The sequence below is a fragment of the Protopterus annectens genome, chromosome 3.part1 (assembly GCF_019279795.1).
Source record: "Protopterus annectens isolate FY-2018-M chromosome 3.part1, PAN1.0, whole genome shotgun sequence".
NCBI classification, from domain to species: domain Eukaryota; kingdom Metazoa; phylum Chordata; order Ceratodontiformes; family Protopteridae; genus Protopterus; species Protopterus annectens.
In genome coordinates, this window is record NC_056732.1 from 526,631,752 (window position 1) to 526,657,628 (window position 25,877).

At 43.5% G+C, this 25,877-nt stretch overlaps 1 protein-coding gene across 1 annotated transcript in view; it reads left to right on the top strand.

The window, feature by feature from the left end:
• Positions 1-25,877, top strand: part of ACVR2B (activin A receptor type 2B) — a 715,604-nt gene that overhangs the window by 450,405 nt on the left and 239,322 nt on the right. Inside the window, exon 6 of the mRNA XM_044066229.1 lies at positions 7,220-7,363. Coding sequence (XP_043922164.1) covers positions 7,220-7,363 — 144 coding nt within the window. The remainder of the gene's footprint in view (positions 1-7,219; positions 7,364-25,877) is intronic.

The window sequence follows — 25,877 nt, forward strand, 5'->3', positions numbered from 1 at the left end:
TAAAAGATTTATTTCAGGTTCAACATCCCAGGTTTAGCAGCAACTTCCCCTCTAAGCACTGGTCCTTCCCTGCACCTAGCAGACAGGGCCAAAATAAGCCCCACAAGGACAGACCATCGAGGCCCATATCCCAGTGCCAGCAGATAAGCAAACAGTGGACCACTTCCGCCCCAAAGGCAGGGAGTTATAAGCCACACTTCTATGGCAGAAATTCACAATGAATCCCCCTCTCCCCCCTCTGCCGTCCCTTCTCTCACCAAAAACTAGGATGAAGGCTCTCCCTCTTCAAAGAAAATTGGCATTCTGTAACAAAGGACCAATGGGTCTTAAAGATCATTTTTCAGGGATACAAATTCTCTTTCAGTGAACTCTCAATTCCAAGAGGTTACCCAGACTTACCACCAAATCAGTGGGCAGAGGCATTGAAACAGGTCCAAACTCTTATATCCAAGGGGGCAGTAGAACATGCCCCCCCCCCCGATCAAGCAGGCAAAGGCTTTTATTCCAGACTATTCCTTGTTCCCAGAAAAGAGGGCACTTGGTGCCCCATCCTGGATCTATCCATTCTGAACACTTCCCTGGTGGTCCCCAAATTCAAAATACTCACTTTGCAGCAGCTGCTGCCTATGCTAACAAAAAATGCCTGGCTAGTGACCATAGACCTCATAAGGGAATCCTGCAGGAGATTCCTGCACTTCAGAGCAGGATCACAACACTTTCAGTTCTCTGTGCTGCCCTTTGGCTTATCTACTGCACCCAGAGTATTCACCAACTGCTTAGCCCCGGCCATAACATTTTGCAGACAAAGAAATATTCAGATTTACCCTTACCTGGATGACTGCCTCATTCAGGCAGAGTGCAAAGAAAAGCTGCTCCAGGACCTTCTCTTCGTTAAAACCCTCCTAACCTCCCTAGGGTTCACCATCAACGAGAAGAAATCAAAGGAAACCTCCACCAGGAAGATCATTTTCTTGGGAGCTCTGCTAGACACAGCATCCTAAATGGCCTTCCTATCCCCAGAAAAGCAGATCTTCTTCCTCCTTTACTTTACCCAGCTGGCTTCCAGAAGTTATTTCACTGCAAGGAAGTTCCTGTAAGCCCTGGGATGCATGACATTTTGTAATTCCTCAGGCCAGGCTTCACATAAGAATGTCAGTGGTGCCTAAAGAACCTTTGGTGTGAGCACACTCATTCTCTAGAGACCTCTCTCCCTCTGATCCCATGTATAAAGGCAGAGTTTTTCTGGTGGGCAGAGGCCTGTGCCAAGAACAAGGGTCTTCCCTTTATCCTCCCCCCTACCTGCCAGACCATCACCGTTGACACCTCAGACATTGCTTGGGGAGGTCGTCTAGCAGGGAGGTGCACCTAAGGTCTTTAGGATGCCCAGCACCTAAACTTACACATCACTCAGAAAGAAATGATGGCAGTACAAAAGGCTCTGACATCCTCCAAACCCCATCTCAGGCCAGGGGTCCTCCTTATAAAAACAGACAACACCACAGTAATGTGGTATATCAACAAAGGGGGGAGACCCAATCTTACCCTCTGTACAGACTAGCCATGTACCTCTGGCTGACAGCCACCACCATGGGGCTACACCTAATTGCTCAATACCTACCAGGGGTCAACAACATCCTGGCAGACCACCTAAGCAGAAACTTACTGGACCCCCACGATTGGCAGCTGTACAGGGAAATCTTTCTGCAAATCACTCAGGAGTGGGGGACTCTGGAGGTGGATCTCTTTGCTTCGCACCTCAACCACCAGCTGCAAAAGTTCTGTACCAGGGAGTATCACCTCCTAATGTGGAAAGTGGATGCCTTGACCTTCCTCTGGAACTCCCTCTTTCTGTACTACTTCCCTCCTCTGCCTCTAATTCTCAAGGTACTGATCAAAATAAGGGAGGAGAGACCAAAGGCCTTCCTCATTGGTCCAGATTGGTCCAGGCAGCATTGGTATCCCTTACTGTGCAGCCTGACCTTACAGGCCCCCAAGCAGCTTCCACTGATCTCAGATCTCTTGACCCAGGTGAGGGGGGAGATACTGCACCCAGACTTGCAGACTCTGTCTTTCAGCATGGCTTATACCTCAAAAGCTGAGAGAGTGCCTGTTAAGCTAGACATTATCACAGAGACCAGAAGGCCCAGCACCAGACAATCTTATGCAGGGAAATGGAAAAGATTCTGCTCTTGGGGCCAGTACCTCACCACCTTCCATACCTCTTATCTTGGATTAGCTAGCCGAGTTGCTCAAAAGTGGCTTCTCCTTCTCTTCTATTAAAATCCATGATTCAGCCATTTCAGCCCATTATGATTCAGACCTACCCCTCTTCTCTCATCCTTTTATTAAACAATTCCTCAGAGGGGCTTCTAATATCAGACCTCCCAGCAGGCCTCCCACACCAGCCTGGGACCTGAAGTATGTTTTAGAAAATCTAACCGAACCTGCTATTTCAACAGAATTGAATTACCTCTCCTGGAGGACTGCCTTCCTACTAGCTATCACCTCAGCCAGAAGGGCTTCAGAACTTCAGGCACTCATGGCTGTTGAACCCTTCATCAATTTCCATGCAGACAGGGTCTCCCTGAGGACTTAACCCCTCCTTTATGCCCAAGGTGGTATCTGATGTGACCCTCAACCAGGCCATGCACCTACCCATCTTCTTTCCCAGCCCTCAAAACAAGGGGAAAAGAATTATGCCCTTGCTAGATGTGCACAGAAAGCTCAGATGCTATCTGGACCATACTAAACCTTTCAGAAAAACAGGCCAGTTGCTTGTCAGCTTTGCCCTCATGGGCAGAGGGGAAGCCAATTTCCAAGCAAACCATTTCCAAATGGATATCACACTGTATCCATTTCTGGTACAGACTACATAGGAAACCACCCCCTAAGTTTATTCATACCCATTCCACTAGGGCAGCCTACACTTCCACAGCCTTCCTCAGAGGAGTTCCCACTAGGGACATCTTGGAAGCTGCCACCTGGACCTCTGTCCGTACCTTTACAAAGCATTACCACCTACCTCTTTTTTCTATGTCTAGGGCAGGGTTTGCCTCTGCAGTTCCGCAGGGCTTGATGGCCCATGCCTAGGACTCTAACCTATCCTTCCACCCCTCTCCTCAGCTTTGGGAATCCTCCCACAGGTGATGACTGCAACAACGAAACATGAAGAACATACTACAGTTGTGTACACTTACCATAAATGTAGATGTTCGAGTGTATTCACTGTTGCAGTCCTGGTTTCCCTCCCTCCATCCCCCTTATATCCTCTTCCCCTAGGGGGACATAAGCTTCCCATGGTGGCTTTTAGCCACCAGGACCACTTTATCTTATTTCCTTGTGCTTCTGACTGGTTAGGACAAGAAAAACTGATGTAATGATGTCGGCTGCTTTGCTTTATGGCACTGACGACCTGACGTCAAACTACAGGCGACTGCAGCAGATGCAGAAAAACATTGACTCTGGCATTCAGGCCAGCCAAGGGCTACCACAGCAGGGTGATGACTGCAACAGTGAATACACTCTAACATCTACATTTATGGTAAGTGTACACAACTGTACTTTGTGCTTCTGGTACAAGTGGATGGCCCTTGGTTGAAGTAGAGTCCAGATTGTTTTATTTTTGAAGATGATTTTCTGATATTAATGCAAGTTCCATAGAAGGACACACCAGTTGTGGAGGCTGCCATAGAATGATTTGCATGAATTTAGGAGCTGCATCTAAATGTGCACAAAACTGCCTTGATCCTGCTGAACAGTGTAGCCAAACTCTTACCAATATCTTGTATTTTCCCTTCTTAATGGAACCTAGGGCCCCCAAAATACATGGGAATAAAGCTTCATCAAGACTACAATAAAATGACGAATATCAGCCTCCAAGATGCATTATCCATGCTCTTTGTATGGAATCTGCTGGCATATACTAAAGATGATGCTATCAAATAGTCATATTGCTGTAAAATTTTGCAGTGCTGCTACTTTTCTACTTGTTCAGATGTACACAAGTCCATCTAATGACAAGTGTTTAAGGAAAATATCCTAACTTTTTCATGTGGGTGAGTAATACAAAGTGATTTCTGTCACATGTAGCTTACACCCCAACATCTGAAACAAGATTAGATATTAAAAACTGGAATAGATGCACAGCTGTAACAAAATCCTCTCTGGTGCAAAGTTGAAGCTTGGATGCTGAATTCTTTGGCACCATGAGCAGTGTGCTTGGTTGAACGGGGTCTACTCAAACATTTTAAGGATTGGCACATGTCATGAGGTACATGGAACAGAACTTAAAAAAAAAAAATCCCTTCTTAGGACCTCAACTTTGTTCTTCAATAACTCACTCTTCCCTCATTTGAACCACCAAGTCTTTGCCTCTGTCAAATTCTGTACTATGGAAACCATACTACTAGTAGCCCTTGCCTCAGCCAGACAAGTCTGAGTTCCAGGTCCTGATGGTGTCTGCTTCCTTCCTTGTTTTCCATAAGGATAGAGTGCCTTTGAGGGCCAACCACTCCTTTATGCCTAAAGGGGTAAATGAGCTATTCCTCAATCAGGCATAAGTCTCCCTACTTTTCTTTCTCCCACAAAATAAGGGAGAGAATCCTGGACTCACTGGATGTGCATAGGCAGCTCCAGTTTTACTAGGATAAGAAAAAAGACAATCTGCAAGACTTTTTTCTTCCAAGAATCCAAACTAGGTAGCCCCAAAACAAACCATCACTGAAATTTTAGATTCATCTCCTTTTGTTACATTCACCATGGCAAATGTTTGCTTTCCTCCAGTGAAAGCACATTTTATCATAGCAGTGGCCTCATCTGTAGCCTTTTACAAGGGAGTCAACTCAAGAGCTATTCTAGAATCTGCTACATGGCCCTTGGTGCTTACTTTTACAAACTATGACAGGAAGATGTCTTTTTCTAAATCCAGAACTGCCTTTGCCAAATCAATCCTCTCAGGACTGCTTGACAGCTTTCCCATGTCATATCCAGCCATCTTTACTCTACTTAAGCTTTCGGAGTCACCCAGTCATAAGAGCTTTACCATAATAGTAGACACCCAACTAATCACTGTAGCAGTATTCCTTCCCACCCTACCATCACCCTCTCTACCTTTGCTTACCTTTTTTCATGGACCAAGGGAGAACCATTTTCTGCCTTCTCATAATACACACACATATATATTACACATATATATGTGTGTGGCTGTATGCGTGTGTGTGTATGTATGTATGTATAGTATAATATATATGTCTTGTATTTAACGTTCTACATAGTCCAAACCTGCCGGCGACACAGTAACTTCTTATCACCAGTTTTAATTTTTTTTGTAGCCCTAAATGCCCTTGTGGGAGGCTGAGGTAATTTTTTTTTTTTTACCCTCCTTCACAGCACAGCTGATGAGCTTTATAATGCTGTAGTTTCTACTGTCAGATCATACTTCTATTCACTTAGAATAGAAGTAGTTAGAAATACTGCTAAGTTGCAGTGCTCTCAGTAGGAATGTCCGTGACCAACTTGCTGTCATTTTTACTGCAGTTTTCCTAAATGTTTTAGACCCACAGTAAAAAGGGCTTAATCAGGTGAAAACCATTAGCTAAGATCACATTTAACAAACAGAATTTCAGTTTTAGGTAGGGTTACCACCTGTCCCACTTTGCGAGGGACAGTCCCTCTTTGGGCAGTTGTGTCCTGCAAAAATGTGAAAAAATGGCAAATGTCCTGAGATTTTAGGACAAAATTATTTTCTATATTTTATGTCATAGTTGCATAAAACAGTTATTCTGTATCTGAAACACCTAAATGTTATAAGAAACAGAATAAGGAACTAAAATGCTACAAGAATAGACTTTTATTCAGCAAAACACTGAAGTTCTGTCCTTTGTACTGGCTGTGGGTATGTTTTGCCCTGCAAAATCTGATGTTTGTAGCACAAATGTCGCACTTTGGGCATTTGGAAAGGTGGCAACTCTAGTTTTAGGTTCTGTCTTAGCACTCTGTCCCCACCTTATTTCACACAGTCAGCCAGAGTATCTTATTTCCTGTCTTAGAAAATCTCTGCTAGTCAGTCATAAATGGCAAACGCATCAAAAAAATGTCATTATACTGGGTCCTGCCAGTTTGTAGTTTTACTTGCTGCTTCTTTTTCGCAACAGCTTCAAAGTAAATTAGATAATATGTTTATGAATCCTGCGTGTACACATATCTAAGTATCCCTAGAAATGTGCCAAGTGGAAAACAGTCTGAAATGCATACTTTATATTCATTTAAATGTTTTTGTAAAGTAAGTTATTCAGCATCAAATGAACTGTCTTGGTTCGTAGAGAGCTTTACATAAAAATGTATTAGTGTGATGATCTTAACAGTGACTAGCTCAGTAACTCATGACATGCCCCCTCTACTATGACAGTACATTTACTTTACACATATTTCTCAAATGTTTAATTTGGAGACAATAGATAGCATTTAGAACCAAGCATAGGCTCTCTAGGTTTATGGCCCTAGTGGAGGGAAAGAATGCAGCTATGAATAGCAGTAGATCTGTAAGTCCTTAGAGCCTGAATAGCTTTAAGACCCGCGTGAGTGTAAGTAATGAAAGTGAGTCGCAGATTTATTCAAATGCGTTCTCACAATGAGGAAGGAGGCTGCCCACATTTGACATCTGCAGAGCTGAGAGTTGGGCTGGTGAGACGGACATCATTTCAGTATTTAAGGAATACAACTGCAGTTGTGAATGTTCTTAAATGTCTGAAATTATGGAAAGTTTATCACGCTGTCATACTTTCTTTTAAGGTTGTGCCAGAAGGTCAACAATGCAATTACCCATTAAACAGAATCTGTAGATAAGGTTCATTAGAAAGACATTGTTAGTATTAACAATAGCCTACTGAAGAGTCCATTATTGTGCACAGACTTAAAAGAAACAGTTTTGCATTTACAATCACAGTGCAAGGTGGCCAGCCATACAAAAGTAAAAGTCTCTCACTCTTGGGGCTTTATCACCTCCTAACATACAATTAATGTTAATCCTTCGAGTGTTAGTGTGAAATGTTCTTTTTTTTTTTCCTTCTTTATAACTTGTATCTAAGATTGGTTTGTATACTTTTAGCATTTTCTTAGTCCAGAAAGCATTTTTTTAAAGTCTGGTATTACCATAATGAGATGTACTTTGATCAGTTGATATTATGTAGTAGTAACAGATTTCTTTTTTTCTGTTGCTTAGAATAAACAATCTTGGCAAAATGAGCGTGAGATTTTTAACTCTCCTGGGATGAAACATGAGAATCTTCTGCATTTCATTGCAGCAGAGAAGCGTGGAGCAAACCTTGAGTCAGAGTTGTGGCTTATTACAGCATTCCATGAGAAGGTATGTAGAAAAAGAAGCAAGTCCCCATTGTCAGTTGCATAATAAATAAGCATAATGTCTGTAGAATAACCGAAAAAGGTAACAGGGTAAAATATGTTACATGTAGGGCTTCCCTTTGTCCAGTTGAACCAGTTTGGCTCAGTATGACACACTTCCTACAGGAGACCCAGCAGCAGTAGGCTATGTCAAGGTCATTATGCCTTATGTAGCCCATAAAGCTTGTCTAAGAGAAACCACAGCAAAGTACAAGGCATCTTCTTTTTTGTAGTCTTACTTCAGTGGTAGCTAGAAGTCTCATTAGAGAGGAGTGCCTACACTTCATATCATGTATTGCACTCTAGTGGCAAGTCTAGTATTAAAGACGTTGCAGTTTCATGCCACGTGTGCATCTCTAAGTGTTAGCTGCTTATGCTGTCATAGTAGTCAGTTTGCTGTTGCAGAGTACCCAACAGGGTTTTCAGCCCTAAGCTGAAGTCAGGTTATAACTATCTGTGTTTGTGTACCACTCCAGTTGCTATCATAGAAGGGAATGAGATAATGTGAGGTATATGATTGGTTGCTAATGAATGTTCTAAAAAATATGTATTAATAATAACTGGAACAGTCACCATTGGCTGCTATGAAATCCAATATTATTAAGCACAAACAGAATAAAAATAAATAGATACTCTGTGAGAACTTCTGATCACCAAGAGCTGTGACAGAATGTTACATTTCATAGTATGGTATGCCAGGGAGAAACACGTGTTGCAGTTGCAGCAGAGAAGTAAAACACAAGGCATGTGTATTGAATGAAGGGGAGGTAGAGATGCATGGAAAAATTATTCCACTTGGCTAAAAGAGGAAACACAATAATAAACCCTGATAAGAAATACCATAATTTGTGTCCCATACAAAGTGAGGGTGGAGGGACACGTCGAAACTTAAGATAGAAAATGGTTGGACTGGTCTGTGAGAGGTTATGGGCGATATGTTTTGCATAAAGTTAAACAAATTGTGTGAGTTTTGCATGATCACCCTACATCCACATGGGCTTCTTTAAGACATTCTGGCTTCCTTCCAATTGTTAAGACATGCTGCTTAATGACTACTGTAAATTATCCCGATATGTAATCCTTATTGTTGCACTTGTTGCTTGGGCTATGCCTGACAATAAAACCATGCTATAAAGACAATAGGTAGTGGCAATGCAGGAAAAAAATGCAATTTTATTCTCTCCCTAGTGGCTTGGCAAAAATCTTCTATGGGAATCATACAAAGCAGAAAATATAGCATGCTTACATAGCCCTATCAGATAATCAGTTACTTGATGCATCAATTGTAGATGTATATATTTATAGGAGATTACTTTAAGCCTTGCTAAGCTTACACCGAGTTTACCAATGTATTGCTGACATGTGTCAATACCAATTTTACAGTTGCGCTATAGGCTTATATACATCAAATGTTCACAGGCTGCCCTTGTCCATTAGGGACATGGGTGCCAACCCAGGTATAAATTTGGGATTTCCCATCTACTGGGCCACAGTAGGTTTGAATAGTTAGGGATGAGCTTTTGCTTCACATGGATGGGATTATTAATGACATATACAGTATGCAAATCTTATTAGATCAAATTTTTCCATTCAGTTTGATTGTGCCAGGGTCCTATATTTAATGCATCATTCCAGCATACAAATTAAAGCACTGACTGCCTTTTGGCTTTATAGTGTGGTTTAATTTTTTTGCTATGCCTGAAAATGATGTGCAAGAATTAGTCCACTTACCTGGTTTTGGAAGTAATAAACTTTCAGTGGTATGGTTATTGAGCAATGCTATTTCTAGAGAGAGGCCAGAGATAATTGTTGTTATTACTGTTATCAGTAGTAGTCATAGTAAGCATTCTAAAGATGTTGAACGTCTTTATATGATTTTGTGGAAACACACTGACTGTAATAGGGTATGAGAATTAACTGGACAAGAAGCTCCAACAATTCAGGGCAGGCTCAGGCGGTCGAAGCCCATGAAGGAAAAAAGGGTAATATGAGAGCAAAGTGTACATATGAGTTTGAAAACAAATATATTCATGCTCTCTTTGGTACCCCAGTCTTCCCATAATCATCAAGTGTCTCCAGCATTTCTTAGCATCTAAGGACACTGGGCTTGGGAGGAGAAAGCTAAGGACTGTAATGACTCAAGGTTACACCAAGCTTACTTCAGCATGGCACAATCCGATTGTTATCTGCAGCACCTGCGAAAGATAGTGTAGTATGTAGAGCTTCATGTTTTGTTTTTTTTTTTTGGGGGGGGGCAAAATATAAGCCAATAAATACATGTACTGTTCTGTTATTAATAGATAGCAATGGAATATAATTCTAGATGCCTTATTTGAACGAATGTTAAGTCCTAGAGGCTAGTGTGTAGTAGAGGGTTAGGTTATAGTTGTGGAGTCAGCTGGGAGGCCTCAAAAAAATTTACCAAAACTGGGCCTCACAATTACTAAGGCCATCCCTAGATGCAAGAAGTCTACACGCATTATCTGTTAATATTTCCTTGTGTCTTTGTGATTTAGCCGCTCATGACATTTCTAAAGAAAAGCTTTGTGAAGGCAGTATGCAGCTGTGTTCTGATATCTTGACTGTGACAAGTATGCCTTTGAAATGTCTACTTTGATGTCAAGGATGTAATTTCGTCTAGGTCACTGTGTCCTACTGTTCCAACAATCTCATTTAGTCTTTTAAAGTTCCATTTATGATTTTCATGTTGATGTGTATTTTAATTGACTGTGTTATTGTTTGAGAACTATGTCCTATAAAAGGCCTTCATGGTCACTAGAGCTTTGTACACTGAAGCTAGTAACAGTATGTCTTATATAAGCCCTATTTTTACTGAACTAGGAAAATGTTTGCTGTTGTCAGCTTATCTACAAGAACAGAAAGTATACTTGCAGTCTTATCAAAATAGTTTATACTATATACTCTTGCATAGAAGGACTAGCCTAAAATATAACCCAGAAAACTCAAGTTTGATTAGTTTTTCAAGTGCTGGAAGAGCCTGGCAGAGGAAGGTAGGAGTTGAGTCTCTGATCCTGACTTGTCGGTTTTGAGAAGGAGAGTTCAAGTAGGTCAGTGATTACTTTACCTCATGCAATTGGAGGCTTTCAGTCCAAATAGATGTAACCAGAGATACGGCCTTGGTTTACCAAGTCAGAGATTTCAGCCTGCTTTAGTCCGGAAGAAAGTTGGAGGGAGAGGGCATAGTAGTCTCACCACAAAGTTGTGGGTACCCATGACAGCCATCAACACATGTTTTTAAGGTTGAGTAAATGACAGTTTTTGAGATTGTTTTTTGGCATATGAGGAGTAAATGGGCTGACAGATCGTGAAGGGAAGATAGGCAGCAGGGTGACAAAAAGCAAACAAAGAATGCTTTATACATTTGAATAACCATTATTGTTTGAGTCTGAAGGCCCTGTGTAAGGGACTGGTGTTGAGAGTTTCTTCTTTTGTGAACTTGTCAGCATAGAATTCTCGCACTCTGTTGGTACCCTGCTCCGGGATGTCTGCCATTGCACATGGTCATGTCACATACTAGAACTAGAGATTACACACAGACTTGTCTCCTCCCTAGTTCCTTCAAAAACTGATAGTACCTTATTGAGCAAACATGTTCCTAGTAGCTACATGAGTTAATGGTTTTATTAGTAACACTGTAAATGTGAAAGTGTTTAAGTAGCTGAAGTACAGAAATGCTGATGTTCCATGTCCAGCATTTGTAAAAACCGAAAGAAGAAGATGAAAAAAGTTAAACCAATGGCAACAGTCAGAATTGAAGGCAGACATTGTGGCAGACAAAGATCAGTCGAAGGGCCTGATAAGTGATAGCTGGGGAGTCATCTGGGGGCCCCACGAAAATCATCCAGACTGGTAGCGTTGACAGATGAGAGTCAAGATTAATATACCTTGTGTAGATTAGAATGCGTGTTGTGACTTTAAGAAGCATTTCAAAGTGAGAGCACGTGCATATAAATAGAGTACGTGTAGGCAGCAGTGCCATTTTTAGTGAACAGCCAGTGTGTTAACATGTATGAGTCCAGTAGTCAGTCTGTTTGTAAGTTTATTTAAGTTTGTTACTAAGTCTCAATCCTGATGTGTTTGTATGTAATAAAGCTGCTTAAACCGAGCCCACAACTGTTTGTCTGTTTTATCCTCACCGGACGAGCGACACCTTGGATTAAACTGATAGAAGCAGTGAAAAGAAAGATTAGAGATTTGTTAGTATGTTAACAGATTATGGCTTACATGGCAAAATACAAGAACAAGATGAGATGGGAGTTCATGGCTTCTGCCATCTCAAGTTCCCAACACACAATAGTTGGGGAGTCAACTGGGGGCCCCGTGCAAATCATCCAATATGGGAGAGTTGGTAGATGAGAACCAAAATTAGTATACCTTGGGGTAAACTGATAGAAACAGTGAAAAAAAGAGATCTGGAAAGTAAGGTAAGAGATTGTAGCTTAGATCGCAGAAGACATGAACTCCTAAGTGGGTTCTAGTGAGTTAATACAAAAGGGGAGGCAAAACTTCAAAAATGTGAATCTGTGGATGTTCTTCATCTCACATTGCTGCAGTCATAACCTGTGGGTAGTCCGCTGTCCTCGGTCGGCCCGAATACCAAAGTGTTAGGCTGGCGTCGGTCATGGTCACTCAGATCTGATGTCAGTACGCCGTGATATTAAAGCGCATGACCGACGTCATATCCTCAGTCTTTCTTGCCGCATGGTCCGAAGCAGAAGCAGCATTTGCAAGTGCCGTTCGGCATTCTGAAATTTTCGTATTCTGAGTTTCAGACCGAAACCAAGTTGGGCTAAGTACCCCGTTGGGGAATATTTTTGTCTTTTCTTGCCTCAGTTAAATCCGGATGTCAGAAAAAGTGAATAATTGTATTTCTTGTGGGAAACAGATACCTCATAGGGATTACCACTCTCTCTGTATTCCTTGTTTGGGGCCTGAGCACGACGTAGTCGGGTGTCGCTTTTGTGCTAGATTTAATAAGCGCACCATTAAATGTAGGTTAGATTGCGCTAGGCTTGTCTTGATGGCGGTGTAATTACAATATGCCATCGGATCCTCCGACGCCCGCTACCGCTAAGAAGCGCAAGGAAAAATTGTTAAAGTCCAAGCAGGATGAGTCGTCCGTTCCGGACGCCGGTTCTTTAGAAACTACGGTGGAATCTGTGGATCCAGCCGAGGTTTCAGCTGAGTCTCAGGGGGAGCTGTTAATTTTGCAAGATGTGGCCTCTCAGGAGTTGGGTCAGGCTGAGGGGGCCTCTCAGGTTGCTGTACTCCCTTCTTTGCATAAGGTGGTTAGGGCTTCCCCTTCTGTCTCTAAGGTACCTTCCAAGGTCAGGCCTGGTTTGTCTTCCTCTGGTGTCAGTCCTAGTTCTGCAGGTTCTGTACCTAAAAAACACATGCTAAAAATGGCAGAAGATTTGATTTCCTTAATCAGAGGTTCTATGCCCCCCCCCAGATAAGAGGCCTAGGGTGGAGCCAGAGGTGGAAGGTTTGGAACATTCTTCAGATTACTCAGAGTCTTTGGCTGAAGACATTCAGGATTTTCCTCCTTATTCTGATTCAGACGCAGAGGATTCTAGTCCTTCTGCTTCTCCTCCAGAGGATTTTTCTTTTTCAGAAACCCTGCATTCTATGAGGGAGCATTTTAAATGGGAAGGTCAGGATTTCTCAGATTCCAGAAAGAGGCTTAGGGAAGTTTTGTTTTTACCACAACATAGGCCCTTGGCTATACCTCCTGTTTTGGATGTTGTTCAGGATGTTTTCTCTGAGGCTTCCCTTAATCCAGACTCTTTGCCTCCTGCACCGGTTAAACCAGATAGGTATTACAGAGTGCCAGAGGCTCATAAATATCTGTATAAGAGCCCAAGGGCTGACCCAGAAACTATTAGCCAGGGTCCTAAGGGTGTCAGGGCTTCTGTTGTAAAGAATCCAATTCCTATGGATAAAGATTCTAGAGCTTTGGATAGGTGGGGTAAAAAAGTGTATACCTCTTCCACTCTAGCAATGAGGGCTTTGAATTGCCAGTTTCATATGTTGAAGTACCAGAATTTTCTCCTTATTCAGTTAAAGTCTAAGGTAGATGCTTTGGCAGAGGGCATAGAGTGTAAGGAATTACAGGATTTGGTTCATGCCTCTGATCAGGTGGGTAAGCATTCTTTGCAGTGTGGTTTCGATGCTTTACAGGCTTCTTCCAGGGTGGCTGCCACTGGATCAGTTATTCGTAGGCACACCTGGCTTAAGGATCAGAACTTGTCAGAGCATGTTAAAGCTCGAATTTTGGATGCTCCTCTTCAGTCTGAAGTTTTGTTTGGTTCTCCTGTGGAGTCTGTCTTGAAGAAAATGGAAGACAAAGCTAAGTCTATGCAGACTGTTAAGGATTTTTTGCAGGTGCAGCCCCCTAAGTTTAGCAGAAATTGGCCTACTAAGGGATGGGCTTACCCTTCTTCTGATTTACAGTCTAGGGGCAGATCTAGACGTGGTAGGGGCAGAGCTCAGGGTTCTTTCAGGCCTAGAACGTGGAGTTCCCCTGCACAATCTACAGGTGAGGGCAGGGGCCAGTCCTTTCGTAAACAGACCCAATGACCTGCATCTTCAGCTGCCAGATCCTTCCTGTCTGGCAGCTCCTCTGGGAGGAAAGTTGGCACTTTTCAGACAAAATTGGCTTTTAGTCACCCAGGACAAATGGGTGTTGGACATTATCGCCCGAGGCTACAAGTTTTATTTCCACACATTGCCTCCTTTCACAGGCATGCCAGACGTTCCCCCTCAGCAAAGGGTGGAGGCTCACAAACAGATTTCTTTACTTCTTCAAATGGGGGCTATACAGCAGGTCCCTCTGTCAGAAGTGGGCCTAGGATTTTATTCTCGCCTGTTTCTTGTACCAAAGAAAGGAAACACTTGGAGGCCAATTTTGGATTTATCTATCCTCAACACCTACCTGGACATTCCAAAATTCAAAATGTTGACTTTGCAACAACTTCTGCCTCTGTTGGGCAAAGATCACTGGATGGTAACTCTGGATCTCAAAGAGGCTTATCTTCATATTCCTATCAGGCCCAGTTGCAGGAGATTCCTGCGTGGCTGGGACTTTACATTATCAGTTCTCTGCATTGCCCTTTGGCTTATCTACTGCGCCCAGGGTGTTCACAAAGGTTCTGGCTCGGTGATAGCCTTCTTAAGGTTAAGAGGAATACAAATTTATCCTTATTTGGACGATTGCCTGATTCTTGCTCAAGACAAAGACAAGCTACTTCACCATCTACAGTATGTTATGGCAGTGTTAAGGTGCCTAGGGTATTCTGTGAACGAAACAAAGTCCAGTCTAGTACCCTCTCAGGAAATGTGCTTTCTGGGTGTGAGACTGAATACAGCCTCTCAGATGGCTTTTTTGACCCCGGACAAGCAAAGAAATCTTACACTTTACTTCCAACAGTTGTCTCTACGGTCCAGGCTGACTGCAAGGACAGTCCTTCAAGCCTTGGGGTTCATGGCATCTTGTATTCTGGTGCTTCCCAATGCCAAACTGCATATGAGGAAGCTACAATGGTATCTCAAAAGTGTATGGACTCAACACTGCCACGATTTGGACACTGTTATTCAGATAATACCTTGCATTCAAAAGGAATTTTTGTGGTGGGCTCAGGAATGTCACCTAAACAAGGGACTCTCTGTGACCCGACCAGAGGCGAGTCAGATCTTAACGACAGATGCCTCAGACAAGGCTTGGGGAGCACACCTCAATGGAAAATGGGTTCAAGACACGTGGCCTGCCAGACTTCAACATTTGCATATCAACTTGAAGGAGATGTTAGCAGTCCAATTTGCATTGATGGCTTTCAAGGATCTACTTCACCCAGGACAGGTGTTGATTCAAACAGACAACTCAACTGTCATGTGGTACATCAACAAGCAAGGGGGAACTCATTCGTACCCTCTTTGCAGGCAAGCTATGATTTTGTGGGAGACTGCTCTCAGTTTGCACCTCGCTCTTCAGGCAAGGTTTCTGCCAGGAGCACAGAACTCCTTAGCGGATGTTTTGAGCAGACAGATGGTGGATCCCCACGAGTGGAAGTTGGATCCTCATGTCTTTCGACAGTTGACAGTGATTTGGGGGACTCCAGACATAGATCTGTTCGCTTCTCCACTAAATTTCCAGTTGCCAAAGTTTTGCACAAAGATGTTTCATCCGAAAGCTTGGAAAGTGGATGCTCTATCATTCAGCTGGAACAATCTTCACGTCTATGCCTTTCCTCCTCTGCCTCTCCTTCCCAAGGTGCTCTTGAAGGTCAGACAGGACAAGCCCTCCATGAGTCTAATAGCTCCAGATTGGCCACGGCAGCACTGGTACCCTCTGCTGAGGAGTTTAGTACGGGAGCCCCCTTGGCCTTTGCCATCAATTCCACACCTTTTGTCCCAGGCAGGCAATCATTTCCTCAATATCATTATACAGTCCCTGCATCTGACAGCCTGGCATATTCTGTTCTAGCACCTGGAGGGTCACAGCTTCCTCAACAAGTTTTGAATGTCATTTTGGAGGCCAGAAGGCCTAGTACAAGGAAAGTTTATGCTGATAAATGGAGGAGATTTTTTATTTGGAGCAAAGCAAAGAGCTTTGATGTTTCAGGGCCTAATTTGAGTGTTTCACTTCAGTATCTTACAGAATTATTAGACAAGGGTTTGTCTTTCTCCTCTGTAAAAGTTCATGCTGCAGCCATTTCTGCTCACTATGACTGTGACCCACCATTATTCTCTCATCCTTTGTTTAAGCAGTTTCTTAGAGGGGCAAAGAACATAAGACCCCCACGTAGAGCTCCTACTCCTTCCTGGGATCTCAATTTTGTGTTGGAAAAACTCACTTTACCTCCTTTTGAACCTGCAGCTACATCTGAGTTGAAGTTTTTGTCTTGGAAGACTGCTTTTTTGTTGGCCATTACGTCTGCTAGAAGGGTATCTGAATTACAGGCTCTAATGGCAGTTGAACCCTTCCTGATTTTTCATAAGGATAGGGTATCCCTGCGTACTAATTTTATGCCTAAAGTGGTTTCAAATGTGGCCTTGAACCAATCTATTCATTTGCCTACATTTTATGCTGATCCCCAAAATAAAGGGGAGAAAATTTTACACACTTTAGATATTCACAGGCAGTTGCGTTATTATTTGAGCAGAACTAAAGGGTTCAGACAGTCTCAACAGTTATTTGTTTCTTTTGCTTTAGGCTCTCAGGGGAAGCCTATTTCAAAACAAACTATTTCTAAGTGGATTGGCCATTGTATTGCTTTTTGTTATTCTCATCATGGTAAGGAGATTCCGGCTGGAATCAGACCTCATTCCACTAGGGCTACTGCCACTTCTACTGCTTTTTTAAGGGGTGTAGCTACTAAAGATATTTTGGAAGCAGCTACTTGGAGTTCAGTGCACACTTTTTCTAAACATTACCATCTCCCTCTTTATTCCAAATCTAGGGCTGGGTTTGCCACTGCAGTTTTACAGGGCATGTTAGCAGCTCCCAATGCTTTATGATTTTGCCAACCTCCCTTTACCTTTGCTTTGGGATTCTACCCACAGGTTATGACTGCAGCAATGTGAGATGAAGAACATAGTACAGTTTTGTACCTACCATAAATGTAGATGTTCAAGATCCACATTGCTGCAGTCCAATCCCTCCCTCCTTCCCTCTGTAGTTGGGAGTGGTTGTGTGGTTTGGGTTGTAAATATTGTTTGTACATGGGTTTTGGAGGTTTTCTGTTTTTGGCTATGGCCTTTCTTTTTAGGGCCTTCTGACATCTGGGGCAAGAAAGACTGAGGATATGACGTCGGTCATGCGCTTTAATACCACGGCGTACTGACGTCAGATCTGAGCGACCATGACCGACGCCAGCCTAACACTTTGGTATTCGGGCCGACCGAGGACAGCGGACTACCCACAGGTTATGACTGCAGCAATGTGGATCTTCGAACATCTACATTTATGGTAGGTACAAAACTGTACTTTACAGAACGGAGGGAAGGAAAACAAATACGAGTAGATTTTGACAAAGGGCAGGGTTGTGAAGCCTTTGTGCAAGAAGTGTTAACTTGGACTCGTTTACATGCTGTGCAAATTAAAACTGAGAACACTTAGCTTCTTGCAGATAGACAAGGTGTGATAAAGCAACTGAAACATATACAAATTAAGAGCTGAAACATGGTGAAGGTTCAGATTTTCATCTTTCTCAGGTGTCCATGGAGGGTGTGTATCACTGGAGATGGATGATTGTGCTAAGATAATGACTGTAGTTCTTTCACTGTGTGACAAAGAGCACGATTTGTAATAGCAGAGAGAGACTGTAGACAAAGTTGCATTTCCAGACATTTTACCTATCAGTATTTTGAATGTACTTTCCAGCTGGATTTGAGACTTTCATTGATTCAAAGAATGAATTGCATGCTTATTTTGTATGACCTTAAAATAGTCTTGTTGGATAATGGCTAGATGATGAAAATTGGAATTAACAGAGTATCCATGCATACATTTTCCCATCGGTCTAGGCAGTAATGACAAGTGTGTGTATATGTGTGTGGTAGTGTATTTTTACATGCAGATGTGATTTTATGTGGGGTTTAGTATATTTTTTGATGGTATTTGACCTGTCTTCAGGCCCTCCAGCCTGTTTGGTGCTGCAGCCCTTCACTGTGCTGAGTCGTGTCTTTTTACATCTTTGGAATTCATCTCATGAATACACCCGAGATTAGATATGTAGGCACCTGTATCACTCCCTTGGACAAGCTGTTGTCTGGATATCAGGAGTATCTCTACATACAGATGTGATTGCTTTGATGGAATATTCAAATTGCCATGAAGTGAAGGTGCATTTTTGTTTGAACAATTGAATGTTTGAGTTTTGCATGTGTCAGGTTGTGCTGTTTCAAGCTGATTGCCGTTTCATAGAGGATGTGCGATTATGAAGATGGTATATTAAAGTAAGGCCGTGTGCCTGATTTTTATATATATATATATATATATATATATATATATATATATATATATATATATATAAATATATATATATATATATATATATATATATATAAATATATATGGGGTTTAGTGTATTTTTGGTGATTTTTATGCTGTCTTGCTTCAGGCCCTCCAGCCTGTTTGGTGCTCCAGCCCTTCACTGTGCTGAGTCATTTATCTTTTCACATCTTTGGAATTCATCTCATGAATACACCCTAGATGAGATACCACAATCCCACCTGTATCACTCCCTTGGACAAGCCCTACTCTTACAACTGTCTTAATCAGGCCCTCACCTTTGACACTTTTTAGTCCTGCTACAGTGAGTGGCAAGGTCATGTGTTACTTCCATTCTCTTTTTTATTGAGAGATGTACTCCTCCTAGGTTACTTCAGCACCACTTACCAGCCAATGTTAAGTTGTCTATCTCGCCTTCATTCTTGCTGGATGGGTTCGGAGCTGACCTCGGCTCCGACTCGGCCACTCTAAAGCTCGAGAGTTGGTTCCACCGGCTTGAGGCTCCCCTTATATCCCACAATGCTAGGCAAGAGTTACCTCAGATCTTGTTTGCCGCTACAGCGATCGAGGTGTTGGTTTTCTACCGGCTTCTTGGTAAGTGACTTTCTAGTAAAGTTAGTGTACTTAAACCCCTTTAGTTTTAATTCTAATACTTGTTTCCCTTAGTTTAGTGGAATTCTACTCCCTTTTCTCTCAAAATCCCATTTTTTTCTCACAAGAACTTATGTCTTCCCTCGGGCCTTCAGGCCTTCTTTCCCATTCCCTAGTGAGTGTGTGTGCTGTTTCTCTTAATTTAAAACCTTGTTAGTTGTTTTATTTTTTGAGTTTAAAATAAGGTAGGGTGTAATCAGGGTGTTTGACTGTGTGTGTGTGATTACACTTTATAAAATGTCTAAAGAATCAAAGGTCTCAGGCTTCAAGAAGTGTGACGCGTGCTGTCAGAAAATGTCTCTGACAGACGGTCACACTTCTTGTGTCTACTGCCTGGGACCTTTGCACCTGCAGGACTCCTGTGCTGTTTGCCATGGCTTCAGTCCCAGGGTCCTGCAGGAAAGAAAACAAATTGATTCTAAGAGGTTTACTCAAGCCTGAGGACTCCCTTACTGTCTCTTCGGGAAGCCCTCCAAGGCTTCTAGGTCCTCGGCTCCAGCTACTGAGCCGAGACCTAAGGCTGCTAAACCTCCGTCTTCATCGGCTCCGGCTGGAGCCGATGAGTCTCAATCCACAGTTTCTGTGGTTCCTCGGCTCGGCTGGAGCGAGGTATTAGAGTCCGTGTCGGCTCCGACCAGACCTTCGGAGCCGACATCTAGGAAGAGGTCTAAGTCACCATCCCTTGGCTCCGTTCATTCGGCTCCAGCATCTCCTCTGCTGTCTGAATGGAGCCATAAATCTCACTCCTCTAGGTCATCGAGGCTGTCGGATCATGACCTTCGGAGGGTAGTGAGTCGACTTCTTAAGTCCGAGGCACTAGCCCAAATGCTTCAGAGCCCGACTCATCAGTCGATGCCTGCCCCTGTCCATCACTATGTTCCTCCTCCGACTCAGTTGAGCTCGGAGCCCGGTCGTTTCGGAACCGAGACTGTGGTAGCGTCGGAGCCGATACAATTGTCTTCGGCTCCATCGTCTGCTCCGTTTTCTTCCTTGAAGAATCTCGGCCGGACTTCCATTGTCGGCTCGAGGGGTGAGTGGCATCGGACCATTGTCCGACCCCGCCTCCTCTCGGGCTTCGCTCTGGTAAGTTCGCCTCCGACATTGGCCTCGGAGCCATCACTGTCGGTGCCGAGGGAGGTTTTAGCTTCGAGCGGGACCTCTGGCTCTGCCTGACAGGGGTGCGTTCGAGGTCATGCGGAGTGTGTTAGAACCTGGTTCTACCCCACAGTTGGATCCGTCCGCCCCCCCCCTCTTCGGTGCCTCAGGTCAAGTCGACTCACTCCCTCATCCCGGACCGCAGAGAGCCAGCTCCACAGGAATTCCCCGCGGGGATCTCATCCTCTTCCGAGGCCTCTCCTGATGTTCTTCATTCCACATTGCTGCAGTCCTAACTATTGGGGTAGTCCGCTGTCCAGTCGGCCCGAATACCAAAGTATATTGGCGCGGTCAGGCGCATTAGACTGACGTCAGTACGTCAGGGTACTAATGCGCATGACCGACGTCATATCCTCAGTCTTTTTTGCCGCATGGTCCGATGCAGAAGCAGTTTTGCGAGTGCAGGTTGGCGTTCTGAAATTTTCTGAAGACGGAGTTTCAGACCGAATCAAAGTTGGCTAAGTACCCCGTTGGGGAACATTTTGGTTTTTCTTGCCTCAGTATTTAACCGGATGTCAGAAAAGTGAATAACTGTATTTCTTGTGGGAAACAGATACCTCATAGGGATTACCATACCTTGTGTATACCTTGTTTAGGGCCTGAGCACGACGTTGTTGGATGCCGCTCTTGTGCTAGATTTAATAAACGCACTATTAAGAGACGGTTAGACTGTGCCAGGTTAGTGTTTGGGAAGCGTTGTAATTATAAAATGCCGCCGGATGCTCCGCCCGCTTCGTCAAAAGCGCAAGGACAACACAGCGAAGCCTAGGGTTGATGAACCGGCAGTCCCAGACGTCGGTTCTTTAGAAGGCTCAGTGGAGCCAGAGGTTTTGCCAGGAGTTTCTTTGGAGTCTCAGGCAGAGACTTTACTGTTGCAGGATGTGCCTTCTCAGGAGGTAGGCCAGGCTGAGGGGCTTCTCAGGTAACTGTTCTTTCCTCTCTTTCCAAGGTAGTTAGAGCCTCTCCTTCTGTTTCCCAAACTTCTTTGGGAGGTAGGGCAAGTTTAGCTTCAGTGGGGCTTCTCCTAGCACTTCAGGTTCTGTGCCTAAGAAACATATGCTTAAAATGGCAGAAGATTTAATTACTCTGATTAGAGGTTCTATGCCCTCCTGATAAGAGGCCTAGGGTGGAACCTGAGTTTGAGAGTTTTGAACAGTGTTCAGAGGCTTCTGAGTCTTCTGAAGACTTGCAGGAGTTTCCTCCTTATTCTGATTCTGATGTGGATGATTCCACTCCTACAGCTTCTCCTCCTGAGGATTTCTCTTTTCAGAGACTCTGCATTCCATGAGGGAGCACTTTAAATGGGAAGGCCAAGATTACTCTGATTCTAGGAAAAGGCTTAGGAATTCTTGTTTTACCCCAGCATAGGCCCTTAGCTATACCTCCTGTGTTGAATGTGGTAGAAGATGTTTTGCAGAGGCTTCCTGAACCCTGATTCCTTGCCTCCTGCTCCTGTTAAACCTGATAGGTACTATAGGGTGCCTGAAGCTCATAAGTATCTTTTAAGAATCCTAGGGCAGACCCGGAGACTGTTTCTCAGGGACCTAAAGGTGTTAAGGCCTCTGTTGTTAAAAACCCTGTTCCTACTGATAAAGAGGCAAGGGCTTTGGATAGATGGGGAAAGAAAGTGTATACTTCTTCCACTTTAGCCATGAGGGCGTTGAATTGTCAGTTTCACATGCTAAAATATCAAAATTATCTCCTTTCACAATTGAAATCTAAGGTGGATGCTTTGGCGGAAGGTATTGAGTGTAGAGTTGCTGGATTTAGTTCATGTGTCTGAACAAGTGGGTAAGCATTCTTTGCAATGTGGTTTTGATGCTGTACAGGCCTCCTCGAGGGTGGCTGCCACTAGTTCTGTTCTTCGCAGGCATGCCTGGTTGAGGGATCAGAATTTAGCTGAGCATGTTAAGACAAGGATTTTGGATGCTCCTTTACAGTCTGATGTGTTGTTTGGTTCGCCTGTGGAAGCAGTTTTAAAGAAAATGGAGGACAAAGCTAAGTCTATGCAAACTGTTAAAGATTTTTGCAGGTGCAGCCACAAGTTTAGTAGAAATTGGCCTACTAAGGGATGGACATATCCTGCTTATGATTCCCAGTCTAGGGGTAGGTCTAGACGTGGTAGGGGCAGAGCTCAAGGTTCTTTTAGGCCTAGAACAGGAGTTCACCTGCTCAGACTTCTGGTGAGGGCAGGGGTCAGTCCTCTCGAAAACAGTCCCAATGTCCTGCACTTTCAGCTGCCAGTAGACTCGCCTGGCAGCTCCTTTGGGAGGAAGACTGTCTCTTTTCAAAGAAAATTGGGATTTAATTGCTCAAGACAGATGGGTGTTGGATATCATTCACCACGGTTACAGGTTTTATTTCCATACATTGCCCCCTTTCAAAGGCATGCCAGACGTTCCTCCTCCACAAAGGAAAGAGGCTCACAAGCAAATTTCTCAGTTACTCCAAATAGGGGCCATTCAGCCAGTCCCTGTATCAGAAAGGGGCCTAGGATTTTATTCTCGCCTGTTCCTAGTACCAAAGAAGGGGAACACGTGGAGACCAATTTTGGATTTATCTATCCTCAACACTTATCTGGACATTCCCAAGTTCAAGATGTTGACGTTACAACAGCTTTTACCTCTGCTGGGCAAAGATCACTGGATGGTAACTTTAGATCTCAAGGAAGCTTACCTTCATGTGCCTATAAGACTAAGTTGCAGGAAGTATCATGCTGAGCTGGAAATTCTCATTATCAGTTCTCTGCATTGCCCTTTGGCTTATCTACTGCGCCCAGAGTATTCACAAAGGTTCTGGCTCCAGTGATAGCTTACTTCAGGCTACAAGGAATTCAAATCTATCCTTACTTAGACGACTGCCTGATTCTGGCTCAAGAAAAGGAAGACCTTCTACAGCATCTGGAACATGTTATAGCAGTGCTAAAATGCCTAGGGTATTCTGTGAACGAAATAAAGTCCAGTCTAGTACACTCTCAAGACATGTGCTTTCTGGGTGTGAGACTGAATACAGCAGCCCAGATGGCCTTTTTAACCCCGGACAAACAAAAGAGTCTATCACTTTACTTCCATCAACTATCTCATCAGTCCGTGCTGACTGCAAGGACAGTCCTTCAAGCATTAGGGTTCATGGCATCTTGTATTCTGGTGCTTCCCAATGCCAAACTGCATATGAGAAAGCTACAATGGTATCGCAAAAATGTATGGACACAGCACTGCCAGGATTTGGACACTGTCATTCAAATAATACCTTGCCTTCAAAAAGAATTTTTGTGGTGGGCTCAGGAATGTCACCTAAACAAGGGACTCTCTGTGACCCGGCCAGAGGCGAGTCAGATTTTAACGACAGATGCCTCGGACATTGCTTGGGGAGCTCATCTAAATGGAAAGTGGATACAAGACAAGTGGCCTGCCAGACTACAGCATCTACATATCAACATGAAGGAGATGTTAGCAGTCCAGTTTGCATTAATGGCTTTCAAGGAGTTACTTCTTCCAGGGCAGGTGTTGATTCTAACAGACAACACAACTGTCATGTGGTACATCAACAAACAAGGGAACACATTCTTATCCTCTATGCAGGCAAGCAATGATTTTATGGGAGACTGCGCTCAGCTTGCAACTAACTCTTCAGGCAAGGTTTCTGCGGGAGCACAGAACTCCTTAGCAGATGTGTTAAGCAGACAAATCATGGATCCCCACGAGTGGAAACTGGATCTTCATGTATTTCAGAAATTGACAGTGTCATGGGGAACTCCAGACATAGATCTGTTCGCTTCTCCACTAAACCACCAGCTGCCAAAGTTTTGCACAAAGGGGTTTCATCACACAGCTTGGAAAGTGGATGCTCTGTCTTTCAGTTGGAAAAATCTTCATGTGTATGCCTTTCCACCTCTGCCTCTTCTTCCAAAGGTGCTCTTAAAGGTCAGACAAGACAAGCCAAGGATGATTTTAATAGCTCCAGATTGGCCTCGGCAACACTGGTACCCACTACTAAGGAGTCTGATTCCACATCTGTTATGTCAGAAGGACGGTCATCTGCTCAATGTCAAGCTTCACTCTCTTCATCTAACAGCCTGGCATATTCTGTGTTGAAACACAGCAGGTCTCAACTTCCTCAACAAGTTTTAAATGTGATTATGGAAGCTAGAAGACCTAGTACAAGGAAAGTGTACGCAGAAAAATGGAAGAGATTTTTATTTTGGAGTACAGCAAAGAATTTGGAGATTTCTGAGCCTAATTTGAGTGTGGCTCTTCAATATCTTACTGAGTTATTGGACAAAGGTTTGTCCTTCTCTTCCATTAAGATTCATGCTGCAGCAATTTCAGCTCACTATGATTGTGACCCACCATTGTTTTCATCCTTTGTTCAAGCAGTTTCTTAGAGGGCAAAGAATATAAGACCCCACATGAGAGCTCCTACTCCTGCTTGGGATCTCAATTTTGTGTTGGAAAACTTACTCTACAACCTTTTGAGCCTCGGCTACTGCTGAATTGAAATACTTGTCATGGAAGACTGCTTTTCTGTTGGCTATTACTTCTGCAAGAAGGGTGTCTGAGTTGCAGGCCCTTATGGCAGTAGAGCCTTTTGATTTTCCATAAGGATAGGGTATCATTCGTACTAATCCTTCCTTTATGCCTAAAGTGGTTTCTAGTGTGGCTTTAAACCAAACTATTCATTTGCCTACTTTTTATGCAGATCCCCAAAATAAAGGGGAGAAGATTTTGCACACTTTAGATGTACACAGGCAATTGCGTTATTATTTAAGCAGGACTAAGGATTTTAGGCAGTCTCAGCAGTTGTTTGTTTCTTTTGCTTTGAGTTTGCAGGGCAAGCCTGTGCCAAAGCAAACTATTTCTAGGTGGATTGGGTTTTGCATTTTTTGTTATTCCCATCATGGCAAGGAGGTTCCAGCTGGGATTAGGCCTCATTCCACTAGGGCTACTGCCACTTCAACAGCATTTCTAAGGGTGGCAACTAAGGATATTTTGGAGGCAGCTACTTGGAGTTCAGTGCATACTTTCTCTAAGCATTATCACCTTCCTCTCTACTCTAAGTCTAGGGCTGGTTTTGCCACAGCTATTTTGCAAGGCATGTTGTCAGCTCCTGCTTCTTTATGATTTGCCAGCCTCCCTTACCTCTGCTTTGGGATTCTACCCAGTTAGGACTGCAGCAATGTGGAATGAAGAACATAGTACAGTTTTGTACCTACCATAAATGTAGATGTTCGAGGATCCACATTGCTGCAGTCCAATTCTCCCCTCCTTCCCTCTGTGTTTAGGGGTGGTTGTGTAGGTGAGGTTATATGCTGATAATTTTGTATATATTGTACATATTTTTGTGCAGGTATATTGGGCCTTGTCTTTTAGGGTCTTCTGACATCTGGGGCAAGAAAAGACTGAGGATATGACGCCGGTCATGCGATTAGTACCCTGACGTACTGACGCCAGTCTAATGCGCCTGACCGACGCCAGCCATACTTTGGTATTCGGGCCGACTGGACAGCGGACTACCCCAATAGTTAGGACTGCAGCAATGTGGATCCTCGAACATCTACATTTATGGTAGGTACAAAACTGTACTTTTGGCAGAAGAGCCCTCGAAGAGAAAGTGTAAGAGGAAACACATAGACTCACCTGAG